This window comes from Carcharhinus amblyrhynchos, chromosome 14 (assembly GCF_965287045.1).
Source record: "Carcharhinus amblyrhynchos chromosome 14, sCarAmb.v2.hapA, whole genome shotgun sequence".
Lineage (NCBI taxonomy): Eukaryota > Metazoa > Chordata > Chondrichthyes > Carcharhiniformes > Carcharhinidae > Carcharhinus > Carcharhinus amblyrhynchos.
Window position 1 is genome coordinate 36,418,390 of NC_137337.1, and position 17,942 is coordinate 36,436,331.

The 17,942-nt window shown below is 39.6% G+C and overlaps 2 protein-coding genes across 2 annotated transcripts in view; one reads left to right on the top strand and one right to left on the bottom strand.

The window, feature by feature from the left end:
• Window positions 1-13,312, top strand: part of rtraf (RNA transcription, translation and transport factor) — a 33,375-nt gene extending 20,063 nt beyond the window's left edge. The window contains exons 6-8 of the mRNA XM_080202688.1: window positions 3,385-3,453; window positions 9,205-9,253; window positions 13,134-13,312. Of these exons, the coding sequence (XP_080058814.1) occupies window positions 3,385-3,453; window positions 9,205-9,253; window positions 13,134-13,288 (273 nt within the window). The 3' untranslated portion in view covers window positions 13,289-13,312. The remainder of the gene's footprint in view (window positions 1-3,384; window positions 3,454-9,204; window positions 9,254-13,133) is intronic.
• Window positions 13,313-13,434: 122 nt separating this feature from the next.
• Window positions 13,435-17,942, bottom strand: part of nid2a (nidogen 2a (osteonidogen)) — a 133,137-nt gene continuing 128,629 nt past the window's right edge. Inside the window, exon 35 of the mRNA XM_080202687.1 lies at window positions 13,435-16,660. Within this exon, the coding sequence (XP_080058813.1) occupies window positions 16,650-16,660 (11 nt within the window). The 3' untranslated portion in view covers window positions 13,435-16,649. The remainder of the gene's footprint in view (window positions 16,661-17,942) is intronic.

Here is a 17,942-nt window from a genome sequence, read left to right on the forward strand (position 1 = left end):
GGAAACCGAAGCACCCAGAGGAAACCTACATAGACACTAGGAGAACGCGCAAACTCACACAGACAGTCAGTCCCTGGTGCTCTGAGGCAGCAGTACTAACCACTGTTCTGTCGTGCCACTCATGGTAGATGTCACTTTCAGAATTGGGACTTCTGGATTCAGGTGTCTCCTACTTTCACAACAGAGACATTCCTCATCTTCGTGATAATTCAGGCCAATGTTTTTATTTCAGATTTTTGGCGTTTGCAGGATCTTGTATTTCATTTAATTGTGTTCTCCAGTGAAAAGTATACTTTTTTTTGCACAAAGGACTAATTCTTCCACTTCCAAAAAATGTGACTGAATATTATAATGCATGTTGAATCTTCTCATAGCAGGTTACAGCTGTGTTGTTGTTAATGTTACTTCTGCAATGATCACTTCATCTCGTCAGAGTCTGAGTCATTTTCATGCTTTTAAATGAAGAAACAGCCTCAGCTTTAAACTCTGTTTTAATACCTGGCTTGACACAGACGTAACCTCACTGGCTGATTGGATGGAAAGCGTAGGGATTCCCTCATGTCTCTGGTTAATGAGATTTCCCAACAGGCAAAATTATGTGGGGAAGGAGTAAATGACACTTAGGAGAACTGGAGTTTCCATCTCCTTTTACTTTTTTTTGAAAAGGGAAAGTTCAATGTAAATTATTATGTCTGGGAGCATGAGTTGCAATTTGCCTAAGGCACGGATGGTTGTCTCTGTGATTAAAGCCACGCCGTTCCCATTCAAAAGCAATGCTGAGGAGTTAAATCTGGGGGATTACGCAATGGTTTTTCCCTGCAAATGGCTGGAGAATGACAACAGTATGAGCCTGAGCTCAACTCCCAACATCAATCATCAGGGTCAGCTTCACCCAGGCAGAGTCCCAACAGCCCTGCATCTGAGGTAAAGACGGCTGAGCTCCCCATTATGGATCTTAGCGGAGGTATGCTGCACAGATAAGGGGCTGTCAAGTTATTTCTTAAAAGCTATTGCAATGAATAGTGCCAGAAAGAGAAAACAAGATTGTATTTTTTGCAAACTGGGGTGACTCTCAAATTTGGCCACTCTTTGTAACTGGCAGATAAAATTGCAATCTTGTAAGGTTTCAGCTGTAAGGTGTAGTGTTCCTCCAGATTCTAATGACATATTTAGTTTGTGGTGAGCAGGTTTGCTGGAAATCACTTGCTTTTGCTTCCACCTCCAAGACCAGTGTGGATTTCAACAGTTTTTGAAAAAAGAAATTAACAAATATAGCTGAATAGTTCAGGTTAATTTCCGGTTCTATCAGCATCTTTCTTTCTCTCGCATTTTTGAATGCAACATGTTTTGTTGATTTAATTTGTGAGTAATATTTCCTCTTTCTCCCCAAACTGTGAAATGTTTAATTCAATTATTCTTAATTTAAGATGGGCATTTCAAAAGATATATATGTAAATATAATTTGAGATTTTGAATGGCCTAAAATGGCAAGTATCTATGTGGAACCTGCCAAAATTGCAGCAGGCGCCAACATTCCATATCTCCAAGGAGGTGGAACATCGGGTGGCCCTATCCCTTGTATGTTACTGGCCACTGTTGATTCAATGATTATTGTAAATTGTGCATCTTTACAAATTTGTATGTACTGTAAAACGATAGTTGGGGTGATTGTGTGATTTGATAATTTATTGGTATTTGTTTTGAAAACTTTCCAACCTTTTTGTCTGGTGTAATATTAATTTTTCTTGTTCAATAAATGTGCTACTCTTTGTGTTAAAGTTATACTCAAAAGAAACTACTCAAAAATTAGGATCCAGCAATCCAGGTTTCGGTCTGGGATTGGATTTGTCCAGTATTAATGTCTGGGATCACAACAATGGACACGGAGTAGAAAGGATGGAGGGGGTCATGAGTGGAGAACGATACAAGGAAGTGATCAAATATGGCTTTATCTGATTAAATGATGGGAGTAGTGTGAGATGGCAAAGTCAAGGAAGTAGCTGCGAATGTGGGTGAGAAGGTTTAAATGGAGGGAGAGATTAGGGGCATTAGAAGGGTAGTGAACTCTGGAGATAGAGCCTGGTGAATTGAGATGGAAGTTGAAATCACATAGATGAGACTACACTTGGTAAGAGAAGAAAGCAAAGGAAATTTTTACTGAGTATTTTTACGGTAGTTCGTCTGTTCATTTTATTCTGTGATGCATTAACTGATTTTGGTCTTCTGGGTCAACCTCAGAATTGCAACATGATTTATTTTTGGCTATAATCAATTGGATAGGATGGCCCTTTCAGTTGTGTTTCTTGTTCTTCCTTGATGTCCTGCCTCTCATTGCAACTGGTACTGTTGTCTTTTATCAACTTCGGAGACTTGGGTCAGTGCTCACTCTTCCTATTGCTACTCAATTGCCCTATTAGTGAACTGATAGAACAGTGAATTAGTTGAAGTATTAAAGATTAATGTAGTATGATTTAATGCCTTTGTACTCCCATCAAGAGGCACTACTGCTGGGGTAATAAATTGCAAGTTCGGGTACGCTGCAGTTTTCGCAGCAATCAATTGTCGCACTCCATATATCAAATGTCCATGTACTCATATTTTGAAGGAAGCATATTCCTGTAGACCGTTTTCTAGTGAAAAAGAAAAGTATTTTCTTTAACAGCAACTACTGGACCAATATGATGTGGGCATAGTGGTTAGCATTGCTGCCTCACAGTCAGGGTTCAATTCCCGGCTTGGGTCACTGTCTGTGTGGAGTCTGCAGTTTTCCCTGTGTCTGCGTGTGTTTCCTCCACAGGCTCCCATTTCCTCCCACGGTCCGAAGGATGTGCTGTTTAGGTGCATTGGCTATGCCAACCCTCCCTCAGTATACTGAGTGTGGAGATTAGGGGATTTTCACAGTAACTTCATTGCAGTGTTAATGTAAGCCTACTTGTGACACTAATAAACTTTAAAACTGATTTAATCTTAAGTAGAGCATCTCCATTTTGTTTTAGCCAGCTGTTGTATCTTTTTTTTACTAATAATGTCTCAAGTTATTGTATACTCTTTACAAAAACAGAAGCACTGAAATGCACGAGTATTTTTTAAAACTGTAAGCAATGGGGCTAACTGCTTTGCTGTTAGAGTTGTAAATAAACCATTTTGTTGAATTGATTCCATACGTTAGCCATGAAATTTGTAAATTCTTCAGCTATGTGAATTGTCTTACAATATCAATAGGTTTTATATTATTAAATATATATCTAAGCTGTACTATAATGCTTCTCTCAGTAGATAAACTGTATTTTGTGATACCTGTAATTGAACTAGGGCCAGTGAAGACTGCATTCTTGGTTTGGTTTTTTTAATCACCATCCCTTACCTGTAAAATTTTGATTTTAGGCTATTCGCATTTTGGTACAAGAGCGATTAAGTCCAGAGGCCATTGCAAAAGCAAACCGATCGAAAGAGGTAAACACTGATTTAAAAGACGGTTCAGAATGACAATTTTTTTGTTTTAAGCTTTGATTTGTATGATTAATAGGTAAAGTTGCTGTGACTGCTAGTGATTTAACCTGAGAATCGCCACACCTCAGGTAAGGAGAAAGGTTGAGAAGCTGGGCCTTCATGAGTAACCTTAGGCAGTGTGGGAATTGAACCCACGCTGTTGGCATCGCTTTGCATCACTAACCAGCTGACCAATCAACTGAGCTAAACTGACACAGTTGAATCAGATGTACAACTCTGTGGACCTTTTGTTACTCAGTTTTGGTTTGATTTTAAGTGAAAAACAGGTTTGAGAATTTTAAAATAAGACCACAGAGAAAGAAAATTACTTAGTGTAGAAAGATCAAACCAGAAAAGGAATGCTTTGATTTAACCAGTTTTGGAATAACATAGAAATGTTACATCACAATGACTAGACTACACTGTTGAAACAATTAAAAATCATATTGTTTTGTGTCAGAAACATGGTTAACCTTCAGTGATGAGAGAGAAGGATAACAACAGTGGGCTAACAGCTTTGAAGAAGGATACACCACACAAGGAAGGAAGTAGGATGTGTGTTTGTCTGGAATACCCAAGATATAAAGGAAATAAAATCTTTGGCACAGAATAAACTTCCTTCAAAGTTTGTCTGCCTTTGAAGTGTGCAGTACAAAAGGAGCAAAGTGACTAGGTTTTCTAAAGACCACCTGGTCAAAACAAAATGGTCAGAATGAGAAAAGAAAGAAGTTGTGTGCAGAAGATAAGCTGTATAATGGGGCTTTTGATAAAGTGGAAAATTGCCTTGCTGGTAGCAGATGTGGTCAGATAAGGTTTCTGTGAATGGCTCATCTAGAATCATAGAATCCTTGGTGCAGAAGGAGGCTATTCAGTCAATCGAGTCTGAACTGACTTGATCTGACAGAGTACTTTACCCAGGCCCTTACCCCAGATGGACGGCACGATATCACAGTGGTTAGCACTGCTGCCTCGCCGCGCCAGGGACCTGTGTTTGATTCCAGGTCTGGGTCACTGTCTCTGTAGAGCCTGCATGTTCACCCTGCGTCTGGGTGCTCCTGTTTCCTCCCACAGTCTGAAAGACGTGCTGGTTAGATGCATTGGCCATGCTAAGTCTTCCCTCAGTATACCCAAACATGCATTGGATGTACAACTCTGTGGACCTTTTGTTACTCAGTTTTGGTTTGATTTTAAGTGAAAAACAGGTTTGAGAATTTTAAAATAAGACCACAGAGAAGGAAAATTACTTAGTGTAGAAAGATCGAACCAGAAAAGGGATGCTTTGATTTAACCAGTTTTGGAATAACATAGAAATGTTACATCACAATGACTAGACTACCCTGTTGAAACAATTAAAAATCATATTGTTTTGTGTCAGAAACATGGTTAACCTTCAGTGATGAGAGAGAAGAATAACAACAGTGGGCTAACAGCTTTGAAGAAGGATACACCACACAAGGAAGGAAGTAGGATGTGTGTTTGTCTGGAATACCCAAGATATAAAGGAAATAAAATCTTTGGCACAGATGGCGACTAGGTATTTTTACATAACTTAATTGAAGTGTTAATGTAAGCCTACTTGTGACATTAACACACAACCTCTAAAACTATCCCTGTAACCCCACATATTTGCCATGGCTAATCCATCAAACTTGCACAAGAGGCAACTATGGGAGGAAACTGGAGCACCCGGAGAAAACCCACGCAGACATGCCGGGAACGTACAAACTCCATACAGACAATAATCCAAGACCAGAACTGAACTAGTCTCCCTGGTGCTTTGAGACAGAAGTACTTGGACAGTGGATCCCATTATGTTTTAACAGAAAGTAATTTCCCAGTGTCCATTTAGGGTGAAGGAAGAACACAACAAAGCCACCTCTGCTGTAGCACAATTTCACAATGGATCTATCTCTCTCTTGATATAGGAAGTTATTTTTCATCTCAGCACTAATTTCCAGATTACTCAGCCTTGCAATTGCGTGTTGACCTATTGTGCTGTGTTGGCTTTGATGCTTATCTGTCAAACAAAGCAAACTAATCTATCAGATGGAATGACTTTATAGCTCTGTAACTTTGCTGTGTGAAACTGTTTGAAAAGTAATAATAGTTATCATGCAGCCTATCTTCCTAAATGGCTGTAACATTGTATTAGTGTATGTGACAGCTATTGACACTTTAAAACAGGCATGTTTTAACTCAAGATATTTGAAGGTATGTGCCCATGCAAGCTCTGGTTGAATCCCATTTTGAATACTGGGCACCAAATCACAGGCCTTCAATACCATTCATTAAAATTGAAAATTTCAAAACTGAGGTTAATTAAGTTTTGTTCAGCAAGCGCATTAACAGCTTTGGATCCAAGGCAGGTAGATGGAATTAGAATACGGATTAGCCAAGATTTAATTGAATGGCAGAACAAGCTTAAGGGACTTGACACCTTCTGTTCCAAAATCAACACTTCCCTAAAAACGACACCAGTTCTTTTCTCTTACTTTCGTCTCATTGCCTTGGTGAATAAAAGTGTTTAACTCCTTCAGATCCATTTCTGAGACAGATACACCATACAAATTCTTCTGCACCCTTTTGCAGAGACATTTCTCAAGGGAGCATTTGGTAACATGGCAGCTAAAGAGGGCACACTTCCTTATGTAGGCTGGTAAGGAATCCTTATCCTGCTATTTAATGGCATATTCGGTACAGTTTTTGCACTGCAATGGATAAATCACTAATAATGATCAAACCTGAGGACTGATTAAGTATGTGAAAGGTAAAAGGATAAGAAGAGAAGGGATAGGACCTATAAAAGGTGAGGGGGGAAAGGTTTGTGTGGAACCAGAAGAAATGGCGGAGGTGCTTAACGAGTACTTCGCCTCAGTATTCACAGTGGAAGCCGATCTGGGAGATTTTGTTATGGATTTGCAGCAGATGGAAAGGATTGAGTACGTGAATATTAAGGAGGAGGATGTGTTGGAACTTTTGAATTCTATCAAGGTAGATAAGTCGCCGGGACCAGATGGGATGTACCCCAGGATACTGTGGGAGGCGAGGGAAGAGATTGCAGAGCCCCTGGCGATGATCTTTGCGTCGTCAATGGAAACGGGAGAGGTTCCAGAGGATTGGAGGATTGCAGATGTAGTTCCTATTTTCAAGAAAGGGAACAGAGATAGCCCGGGAAATTACCGACCGGTGAGTCTGACCTCAGTGGTTGGTAAGCTGATGGAGAGGCTTCTGAGGGACAAGATTTACGAACATTTGGAGAGGTTTGACATGATCAGGAATAGTCAGCATGGATTTGTCAAGGGCAGGTCGTGCCTTACAAGCCTAGTTGAGTTCTTCGATAATGTGACTGAACACATTGACGAAGGAAGTGCCGTGGACGTAGTGTACATGGACTTCAGCAAGGCGTTTGATAAGGTCCCCCATGCAAGACTTCTTGAGAAGGTGAAAGGGCATGGGATCCAAGGGCCTTTGACCATGTGGATCCAGAACTGGCTTGCCTGCAGAAGGCAGAGAGTGGTTGTGGATGGGGCTTTTTCTGAGTGGAGGTCAGTCACCAGCGGAGTGCCTCAAGGATCTGTTCTGGGACCCTTGTTGTTTGTCGTTTTCATAAATGACCTGGATGAGGAAGTGGAGGGATGGGTAAGTAAGTTCGCTGATGACACAAAGGTCGGTGGTGTTGTGGATGATCTGGAAGGATGGCAAAAGTTGCAGCAGGACATAGATAGGATGCAGGACTGGGCGGAGAAGTGGCAGATGGACTTCAACGCGGATAAATGTGTAGTCGTCCATTTTGGCAGAACCAACGGGATGAACGAGTACACTATCAAGGGCAGAAGTCTGAGTAGTGTTGAGGAGCAGAAGGATCTTGGGGTCCGGGTCCACAGGACTCTTAAATCGGCCTCGCAGGTGGAGGAGGTGGTTAAGAAGGCGTATGGTGTACTGGCCTTCATTAATCGAGGGATTGAGTTTAGGAGTCGGGAGGTAATGCTGGAACTTTATAAGACCCTTGTCAGGCCTCATTTAGAGTATTGTGCGCAGTTCTGGTCGCCTCACTATAGGAAAGATGTAGAAGCTATTGAAAGGGTACAGAGGAGATTTACAAGGATGTTGCCTGGACTGGGAGGCATGCCTTATGAAGTTAGGTTGAGGGAGCTGGGACTCTTTTCTCTGGAGAGACGAAGGTTGAGAGGCGACCTGATAGAAGTTTACAAAATGTTGAGAGGAATAGATAGGGTGGACTCTCAGAGGCTATTTCCCCGGGTTGAAATGGTCGCTACGAGAGGACACAGATTTAAGGTGCGGAGAGGGAGGTTCAGAAGTGATGTTAGGGGTAAGTTTTTCACTCAGAGGGTGGTGAGTGAATGGAATCGGCTGCCGTCAGTGGTAGTGGAGGCGAACTCGCTGGGGTCTTTTAAAAGACTTCTGGATGAGTATATGGGGTTTAATGAGATTGAGGGTTATAGATAGGTCTGTAGGTTGGTAGGTGATGATGTCATCGGCGCAACTTGTGGGCCGAAGGGCCTGTTTGTGCTGTAGTGTTCTATGTTCTATGATTACTGTTTGATTATCTCAAAATTTCTTTCCACTCAGGGTTGATTAAAAACTTTGATATTTGTACTGAAAAGAGAAAGGGAAGGAACTAAGATTCAGCAGAGACAAACCACTGGTAATAGTATGGTTTTGGTCCTACCAAACTGACTGCCCCTAAAAGATATTTCAGGTTTCTCATGGAAAAAGCAGAGCACTTTTACCACCCCCCCCCCACCCCAGCACTAATACCATATATCCAACCAGTGATGAAGGACACCTTCAAAGTAGTCTCAGCAAATAAAGTTTTCTCTCAAACCCTTCCAGTTCATACTGTTCTTCCTTCAATCCAGTTGTATTGCTCATCTTCCACTCCTCTAGTTCATGTATTCTTTCTCCCTACATTCTCTTTCATGCTGACACTTGTCTTCCTCTTTCACCCAAAAGCATACTTACAATTTCATCCACCTCTTCTTCAAAGCACCACTTCAGGCTTCTCTCACATGCCTTTCTCCAAAAGCATCATTGTTCCCTCACCACGATTTTTATCGTCAGTCTCCCATTTTAGTCATTCGTTCCCCTTTGATCCAATCTGAGGTCAGTGCCTAACACAGTTCCCACATATTTTCTGTACCATTCCCATTGTTCTCACGTTCTTACCCACAGAAGCCACATCCTAGCCGTTAGCCCTGCGAGCTGTACAGGGAGTAGGCAGAGAGACTGACGGAGTAGCTATATGACACAAGACGAGCAGGTGAGGAACAAAGTAGTTCAGGCTGTGCTGACTTTTGTCGACAAATGCGTACCAGATTCTCTAAAAATCCATCATCAGCATGAAGCACTGCCAATTGGCATGTTTCCATGTATTTTTCTGCCCTGTAGATTAATCTGGACTCTCACATTGATTATCCTCAAGTTACAACTTTCATGTTCATGAACCAGCTCTGCAGTGAACATTAACTTGCTTCTGCAAGTTAAAATTACTGCCTTATGTTAGTATTTAAACAACCTTTATTGTTTTACTGTTTACAGTAAACTAACTGATGCTGTGGTGAAAATTTATTTCTAGGAAAAGGTTGTAAAAGTGTGGAGCTCTGGCTCTGTGCAGCCAACCACTAGAAACAACTTCTCACTGAATGGAAGTGAAACAAGGATTTTGCTAATATAGGCTTGCATTTTATTTTTCAGGGTTTAACTGTATCTCTGGAAAAGCATTTACTTGGCTTTGATACTGGAGGTAAGCAGAATAACATTGGATTGCAAATTTTGGATGCACTGGTTTGAGAGTTTTCTGTAATTTGTCTACATAAAGTCATAATTATAAAGGCACTGACAAGTGCAGCTTATCATATTCATGCCAGCCAGCTCTTTCTAGAAAAATTAACTACCTTATCTAAACATGCCGATCTCGTACGGCTCAATTAAATTTCAAGAAGAACAATATTCCAGCTTCTCCACCTAACCTTCTCACCTCTGGAACCATTTGATTAGTCTGCACCCTCTCAGGGACCTTCACATGTTTTTGAAGTGTGGTGATCAGAACTGGATGGAATACTCTTCTAATTAGAGCTTTACAAAGATTCGGAATAGTTTCTCTGCTTTTGTACTCAGTGCCCCTATTTATAAAGCCCAAAATCCCATATCTTTGCTCACAACTCTCTCAATATGTCTGGCCACTTTCAAAGAACTATGCATATGCATTCCTACAACGCTCTAACCCTGCACACTCTTTAGAACTGTGCCATTAAGTTTGTATTGCTTTTCCCTAACCTTTTTGCCAAAATCACTCCACAGTTTTCTGTATTAAATTCCATCTGCCACATGTATGCTCATTCTGCTAGCTCAGCTGTGTCCTGTTGTAGTCAGTTGGTATAATCTTCATTGTCGTATCTCCAAGTTTGCTGTTATCGTCAAATTTGGGCATTTTTACTCTGCATTCCAATATCCAAGTCATTTATGCATATCAAAAAAGCAGTGGTTCTGATTCTGGCCCTTGGGGAAACACCATTGTCTACCATCCTCCATTCTGAAAAACCATCATTTACCACAATTCTTCCCTGTCCCCAAGTCAAATTTTTTTACTCAAGCTTGCACTGACCTGTCTATTCCAGAAACCTCCATTTTATTAATCAGCCTTTTATGTGATACTTTGTCAGATGTTTTCACAAAATCCATGTAGACAACATCACCAACCTTCTGGTACTTGTGGGAGAAGATCAGGAAAAGACCAGTTATTTAATCAAGCCTGTCCCATCCTAATATGGTACAAGCTCCACTTTATTAAATATTGCCAATCATTAATATCCTGGAGAAACAAGAATTCAGAGGAATTAAAAGTCAGTTTAAGAAAGAACCTCTTGCAAATTCCTGTTTGCTCCCAGTCTCCAGTAAACAAATTCCTGGAAACTGCAGTGACTGGTATCATTGTTTATTTATCCACCTATCTTCTGCAATTTAATGCTTTGCAAACTGGTCCATATCTTTCTCGAACACTTGCAGTGAATCAACAGTCACTGTGCACATCACAACTAATTCCGAAAGTTGACAGCTCTCTGTAAAAAGAATTGTATTCTAGCATCCATCTCAACTCTCTTCACAACTTGTACTCGTTGCCCCCCTGTCCTCCTTAGACTATCTAGCTTTATTGTTTTAAGGACATCAGCCATATCAAAGACCTCAATGTCTGTGCTTTTTCAAAGTTAGAAGTCCCAACTGCGTAAGCATGTCCTAATAACTAATTGTGCTTTGCTATGGTATCAGTTGAGTATTGCTCCTTCAAATCTTTTCAGGTCTTTGATATTTGGGCAGCATGATGGCACAGAGGTTAGCACTGCAGCCTCAGTGCAGGGAACCTGGATTCAATTTCATTCCTCGATGACTGTGTGGAGTTTGCGCGTTCTCTCCATGGATTTCCTCTGGGTGCTCCGGTTTCCTCCCTCTATCCAAAAGTGTGCAGGCTAGGTGGATTGATCATGCTAAATTGTCTTTAGTGCCCAAAAATGTGTAGTTTAGGGGATTAGCAGTGAAAATGCACGGGATTACATGGGTAGGGCTTGAGTAAGACACTCTGAGGGAGAGTCATGCAGACTTGATGAGCTGAAGGGTGGCCTCCTGCACTGCAGGTATTCTATTCTACAGTATATCTGCCACAATGTGAAAACTCCAAAGCTGGGCACAGTATTCCAGATACAGTCAGGCCAAGGTCTTGTATGAGGAAAGGAAGGTACTCTAGTTTTATTTTGGATTGTTCTAATTAGATACTGGTGCCCTATTTGTTTCTGTATGAGATTTTATGGCAACGACAGGGACCTACGGTGACTCATAATCTGTAACCCCCAGGTGGTTCTGCTCAGCAGCTTGGAGAGTGTAACTTTGAATAATGTTCAATGTGATGCACTTGATCCTTGCTCAAATTCATCACACTGAACTTCCCTATTAAAAGACACGTGATACACAGACCCAATTCCCATTGCATCACAATCTAATCGTTTTTCATCCCAACTCCTTTGCTCGTATCTTTGTTATCAGTAAACTGGTAAGGGTGTGAATTTCTGTGTTGAACTGGAAGAACCAGTTATGTAATTATTATATTCTCACATTACACATTCCAAACTTCTTTCATAATTAGTTCAGTATGATTACATCAGTTGTTCTCCACTACCAAGTTTAGTTGTTCACAGTTGAATTCAGTGACAAAGAAAGCAGTACTAAATAATCAGTTGTTGAGGGATATTCATGCAGCTGCATTTTCAAGGTGGCGTAAGGCTTTTTGGTTTTGGAAATGTACACTGGAAGTTTTTTAAACTCCGTTCATCTAAACCAGTTATTTGAATTTCGTAACCTTCTAGTATAATCGTGTATATAATACGCTATATCCTTTTATCTTAATTACGTATTGTAATCCATGATGATGATTATTTACTTTCCAAATCAAACACGTGTTGAACAATTTAAATGTGTCTCCATCAACATTTTAAAAAGATATTTAACTTGCCTTTCTTTCCATTTCATCAAATTGAGATCCCATGTTATGGGATTTCTTCAGTATTGTTTGTAATCTTTGGTTTCTACTATTAATGTACTAATCCTTCATGTGATTAAATCTATAATATAAAGTTACATATCTATTCAGTTTATTCCATCCACATTGGTGTTTAACTTTTGGAGAGTAGTAAATCTAATCTTAGATGTCTCATTTCTTTTGTTTTCCATTAGTTCAATCACCAATCTAAGCTGTTAGATGATTGAAACCATGTCAAATTCTAACTACATTGGTGCATTCAGCCTCACAATCTGCTGTACTTTTAAAAAGTTTCCCTTCTCTGTCTTTGTATTTTTAAAATAATCTTTACTGGAATGATAGCCTAGATTTCTTCAATGGTCTTGCTTCTCGTATACACGAAAGATGTAGATTCAGTTCATAGAAACAAGATAGGAGGAGGCCATTTGGCCCTTTGAGCCTGCTCCGCCATTCATCACGACCATGGCTGGTCCAACTCAATAGTCTAATCCTGTCTTTCCCCATAACCTTTGATCCCATTTGCACCAAGTATTATATCTAGCCGCTCTTGAATACATTCAATGTTTTGCCTTCAAGTAATGAACTCCACAGGCTCACCACTCTTTGGGTGAAGGAAGTTCTCCTTCCTAAATGGCCTATCAAAACATTATAGGACACGAGGATCAGGAATAGGCCATTCAGCCCCTTGAGCATGTGTACATGGAGGACGTGTTCAACAGGTTGAATGGCCTATTTCAATTCAGTAATTTTCATATCATGGTCAAAGTATTGGCTATTTCACTGTATTAATGCCTATTTGATATTTGCAGATCACAAGCTTACAATTTAGCACTGATTTGCATTGTACGGTGTTTGTATTCCTGTGAAGGTACCAATTCCAATTGTGACAGGTTTATTTTTGTGCTGGGAGAAATTTATACTCCAGAATTAGTCAGTTGGTCTTACAATGCCATTATTAGATGATCCTATTGTGTACCAGTCACATCTGTTCCAATCACATTCAAATTAGCTTTCTAAATTGCTTGATTCCATTGCTAGCTGTTGGTATGAATTTTGCCAGAAATACCATTACTGACACATCTATTGACTTTAACAGATGCCACCTTGAATGAGGCTGCAAGAGTCCTCCGATTGCTGCATATAGAGGAGCTACGAGACCTTCAGACCAAGATTAATGAAGCTATTGTAGCTGTTCAATCAATAATAGCTGATCCCAAAACTGATCACAGGCTTGGAAAGGTTGGGAGATGATTAAAAGGTGGAAATAGTTGGCAATTTGCACTGTGTCTCATTTTTATTTTGAAGCTAGACTTGAAAAGAAGGAAAGTAACTTTTGAGCCGAGGTGATTAAGTAAACTGACAGTGGTAAACAATTCACTAAAATGGAATAAATGCTAAAAGAGCTTGAAAAATTACAAAGTGTTTTTTGAGTTTATTGTTAAATTGGAACATAGTTACAACAGTGTGATTACAAGAATATTGTCTAGTTACACACGTTCCAAGTGATGTATATGCTTTACATAATAAGACATAGCAAAAAGTACAAAATTTAAATTGTTCAGGTTGTGTTAAAATTATAGTTTATGCCTTGCAAGAGAAAAAAACACCTTGCAGGGAATAACACTACAACATGCGCTGTAAAATGAAACCAATACAAAACAAATGTTTGAGAGCACATTCTTTTATTAAATGTTTATTGATACATTAAACAATAAGAACTTGTGCTGATCAACATATTGCTTAATTTCTTTTTCAGTGAATAGCAAAACTAGAAAAGCTGAATAATTTATTTTCTATGATAACCATTGGAGAATCCACATTGAGCCAGTTGGAAGTGGCTCAAGCTATTGCTTCTCCCCACCTGGAGCAGTTTAGAAACAAAACAGGATTATTTTTAACTTAATGTTGGAAAGCATGCTAGAAAAGCAAAATGTGCACTGTGGATGAATTAATGAAATCATTGAAGAGTTCAAATTATTTTTCATTCAACCTGTCAGTTTCTGTGCACATTAAAGTGACGTATTATCCTGGTGAGATAGTTGCATGTCTTCTCATATTTATGATGTTTTGATACTTTGAGAATATTAGACTGGGAGTAAACATTGTGTAACTAATATGAATCAATAGTGCACATCACTCTCAGATTTTACACATACAATGTCTACTGCCAAGCTATTTTAGCAACTTTAAAACACAACTAAGGTATTTAAGAGCTTTTGAGGCAAAAGAAACATTTCTATTCCTTCATAACGTTTATTACCACACAATTTTGTCTCAATGTAAAATTGAGTCTACTAACACTCACTGATATTTAGTAAATGAGGGAGCAGCTATTGACAGCTGCACATCCACAGTAAAACAGAAATCAGGAAATTCCTGTTCAGTTTGCCCTGTTCCTCTGTGAGCTTTGCAACACCAATATCTCACTGAGAGACTAATGAAACATGGGAAAGGTGTGAAGTTATAGTGCTTAGCCAATAGATATGCCAAAAAAAGTTGCGTGAATTTAATATTATAACTTGCACTTCCTGATTTAGACATTGCATGTCTCAGTAAGAGACTTGGGTGCTTGCTCTGCTCACATAGGTCTTGGATCCCCTGGAGATTTCACTGTCTACAACTGTAAATTGCCACTCAGAAGCCCACTGAAACTCTGGGCATCTTAAGCAAAATGAACAATGAGCACAGTTCTCATCATTGACCACATAATCCAGGCTAATCAATAGAATACCTTTGAGGTTAGGCTGAATCTAAAATTCTGAGTTGCATTTAATAAGAATCAGTTCCACATTATGAAATCTGAAAACACCTGGATTAAACTGAACTCTCTGCAACCTTTCAAGTTTTTTATTACCGGGATTTTTTTTAAAAAAAACTTGAGTGGTTATAGTATGTTATTTCCTACCCCTACTCTTAATCTGTAACAAAGGTTGGCTGCCTGTTGCAAAATATTTTGATAATTCCCCAACTCAATTTTGAACCTTCTGCACCTTAATAAGGAAAAAAAACGTTTAGATTCTCTAGATGCTTTTCTTCCTGCCTGTCTTTTGTCTGCTTTGGTTGTCCTTTTCAGGAGCACAGGTTGAAAATGCATGTCTAAAGTCTAGTTTGTAGACTGTTTTCTAGGATTAAGGACACCTGCAGGGGAGGGTCACTGACAATAACACAATATCTAACTCATCTTCAGAGTTGCTGGGTATAGTTTATGTAAATTATTTTCTAGTTGGAGGGATACTGCATCAAAACTATACTGAATAGAATCTATGTTGTAAAACCACTAAAATTTGTGACAGCATCAGCACTGGATCAGTAAACTTTGCTGACATCCGTAGCTTCATTTATTAAATAGACCAATTAAAAACTACAGTCTACACTTCAGAAATATATAATAGTTCTAGAGTGACTTGACATGTAATTGCATTTCTGTGCCAGAGTCAACCGTAAAGATCAGGAATGAGCTACAGAATCAGACCAGTTCTTTTCATAAGAACTAGGAGCAGGAGTAGGCCATCTGACCCCTCAAGCCTACTCTGCCATTCAATAAGATCATGGCTGATCTTGAAAATGGAAGTCAACTTTTAAGGGAAAAAGATGCCTAACTTTAAAATATTCATGATGTAAAGAGATTTATTAAATTTGAGTAATAACTTTTGAACTAGTTTGGCAATTTTTATGCTTCGAAAATAAATAGCCCAAATGTAATATGATTTGTTGTACATATTATTTCATTGCCTGCCATGGTCAAACATAACCACCTGACATTTTGGGTTTTGTCTGTCATATTTGTCTGACACAGCCAGAATATGTCAGGCTAGTCATAAATGACACTCAAATTGCTGCTTTACTGATACAATTATGCAGGCATTTCACAAAATAAAACCAGTATTACTGTAGTTTGTTCCAGATTAAATCCGCTGATGTACCAAGCTGTGGCTCAATTTGTAACATTGCTTTGTGGTTAAAGCAATTTTGGTTAAAGAGAAATTTTCACTCTAAGCAGGAGCTATTTATTTGCGTCATCAAACTACGGTACATTCACGTATCTGATTCATCTCTATATTGTATGCACCTTGACAAAGTTGTAACAATTGGCTGAATAACTAAATCTTGCTGAGTTTCAAGATGTCAAACTTTTAAAAATCACGATCAATTGCAGTTTGAAGCTGATTGAAGAATGACAGTCCAGTAAATTCCGGGTGATGGGAAAGGAAATTGAAACTTTTGATAAACTTTTGGGAAAAAAAACCATCTTCCCTTAAACCATCGTTTAAATGTTTGTAGTTTTCTTATGCTCCACTGCATCGCATACTTATGTTATGTATCCAGCACAGTACTACTGTTTAAGCTTATGTTCCTAAATTTCCGATCAGGTAGGCTTGTATTTGTACCAGTCAGTCATTGTTTCCAATATATCAGTCAAAAGGCAGCACAGTAGTGTTTTCTTTTAAGTCATGAGGTAATGGAAGCTACGTAACACATTTTCAGTTTGGTTCCCTACTAACCGTGGGGGAAAAGTATACACCAATCTGTGCAGCATTCTGCTCCAAATAGAGATCTCCTTTTCCTCCGTTTGTATTAAGTTGAAACATAGTCGTCATTACCAGCAGAGTCATTATTTTCTTCCTGCCAGAAATGAAAGAAAAAGTTGGACGTAACTAATGGACTTCTAATAGAAATGCATCCACACAATGTTAACAAAGTTATTTCACTGAGTCTTGGCAATTGTGGTGGTTTGATACTAATTTTTCTTAAAATAATACATTGTCCAGACCCCTGCCTTGTTAATTAAGAGTAGATTGGGAACAATTTCTCCCTATGTGTTGGGGGCACAGATTTAGGGTCAAAGAAGCAATGGTGGTGATGAGGAAAAATCTTTAAACAGAAGTTTTTTTGGGGGGTTGGGGGGGAGGTGGCAGCAGAGTGTTACAGTGGTTAGCACTGCTGCCTCCCTGTGCCAAGGACTCGGGTTCAATTATGGCCTTGGGCCACTGTGGAGTTTGCATGAGCTCCCCATGTCTGCTTCCTATTGCATGCCAAAGATGTGCAGGTTAAGTTAATTGGCCATGTAAATTGCCCCTTAGTGTCAAGGGGACTAGCAGTGTAAATATGGGGGTAGGGCCTGGGTGGGATGGATGTTGGTGCAGATGCTACATTGTAGAGTCTACATTCTACATTGTAGGGATTCTATGATCCTAAACTCATATCCTACGCTGAGCAAAAATTGAGTTTCTCCCCATAATTTTTTGACTTTGAGTTCTACCATGGAACCATACAGTGCAGGAGGCCCTTTGGCCCATCAAGTACACACTGACACATTAGAAACATCTGAACTCCCTCCCACCTAATCCCATCTGCCAACACTTGGCCCATAGCCCTGAATATTATGATGTGCCAAGTACTCTTTCAGATACTTTTTGAAGGATTTGAGGCAAACCCACCTCTGCCATCCTCCTATTCCCCCACACCTCCTGCCTCTCACCTTGAGTCTATGTCCCCTCGTGACTGGCCCTTCAATGAAGGGGAATAGTTGCTCCTTATCCACTCTGTCCACATCTCTCATAATCTTGTACACCTTGATCTGCTCCAACAACCCAAGCCTATTCAACCTCTCTTCCTAACTTAAATGTTCCATCCCAGACAGCATTCTGGTAAATCTCCTTTGCATCCCTTTAGTGTAATCATATCCTTCTGATAATGTGACAATCAGAACTGCAGACAATACTCTAGCTGTGGCCTTACTAAGGTTCTATACAACTCCAACATGATTTCCTGCCTTGATGGATAAAGGCAAATGTCCCATATGCCTTTTTCACCACCATAATAACATGCCCTTCAGCTTTCAGAGTTCTATGGACAAACACGTCAAGGTCCCTTTGTTCCACAAAACTTCTTAGTGTCCTACCGT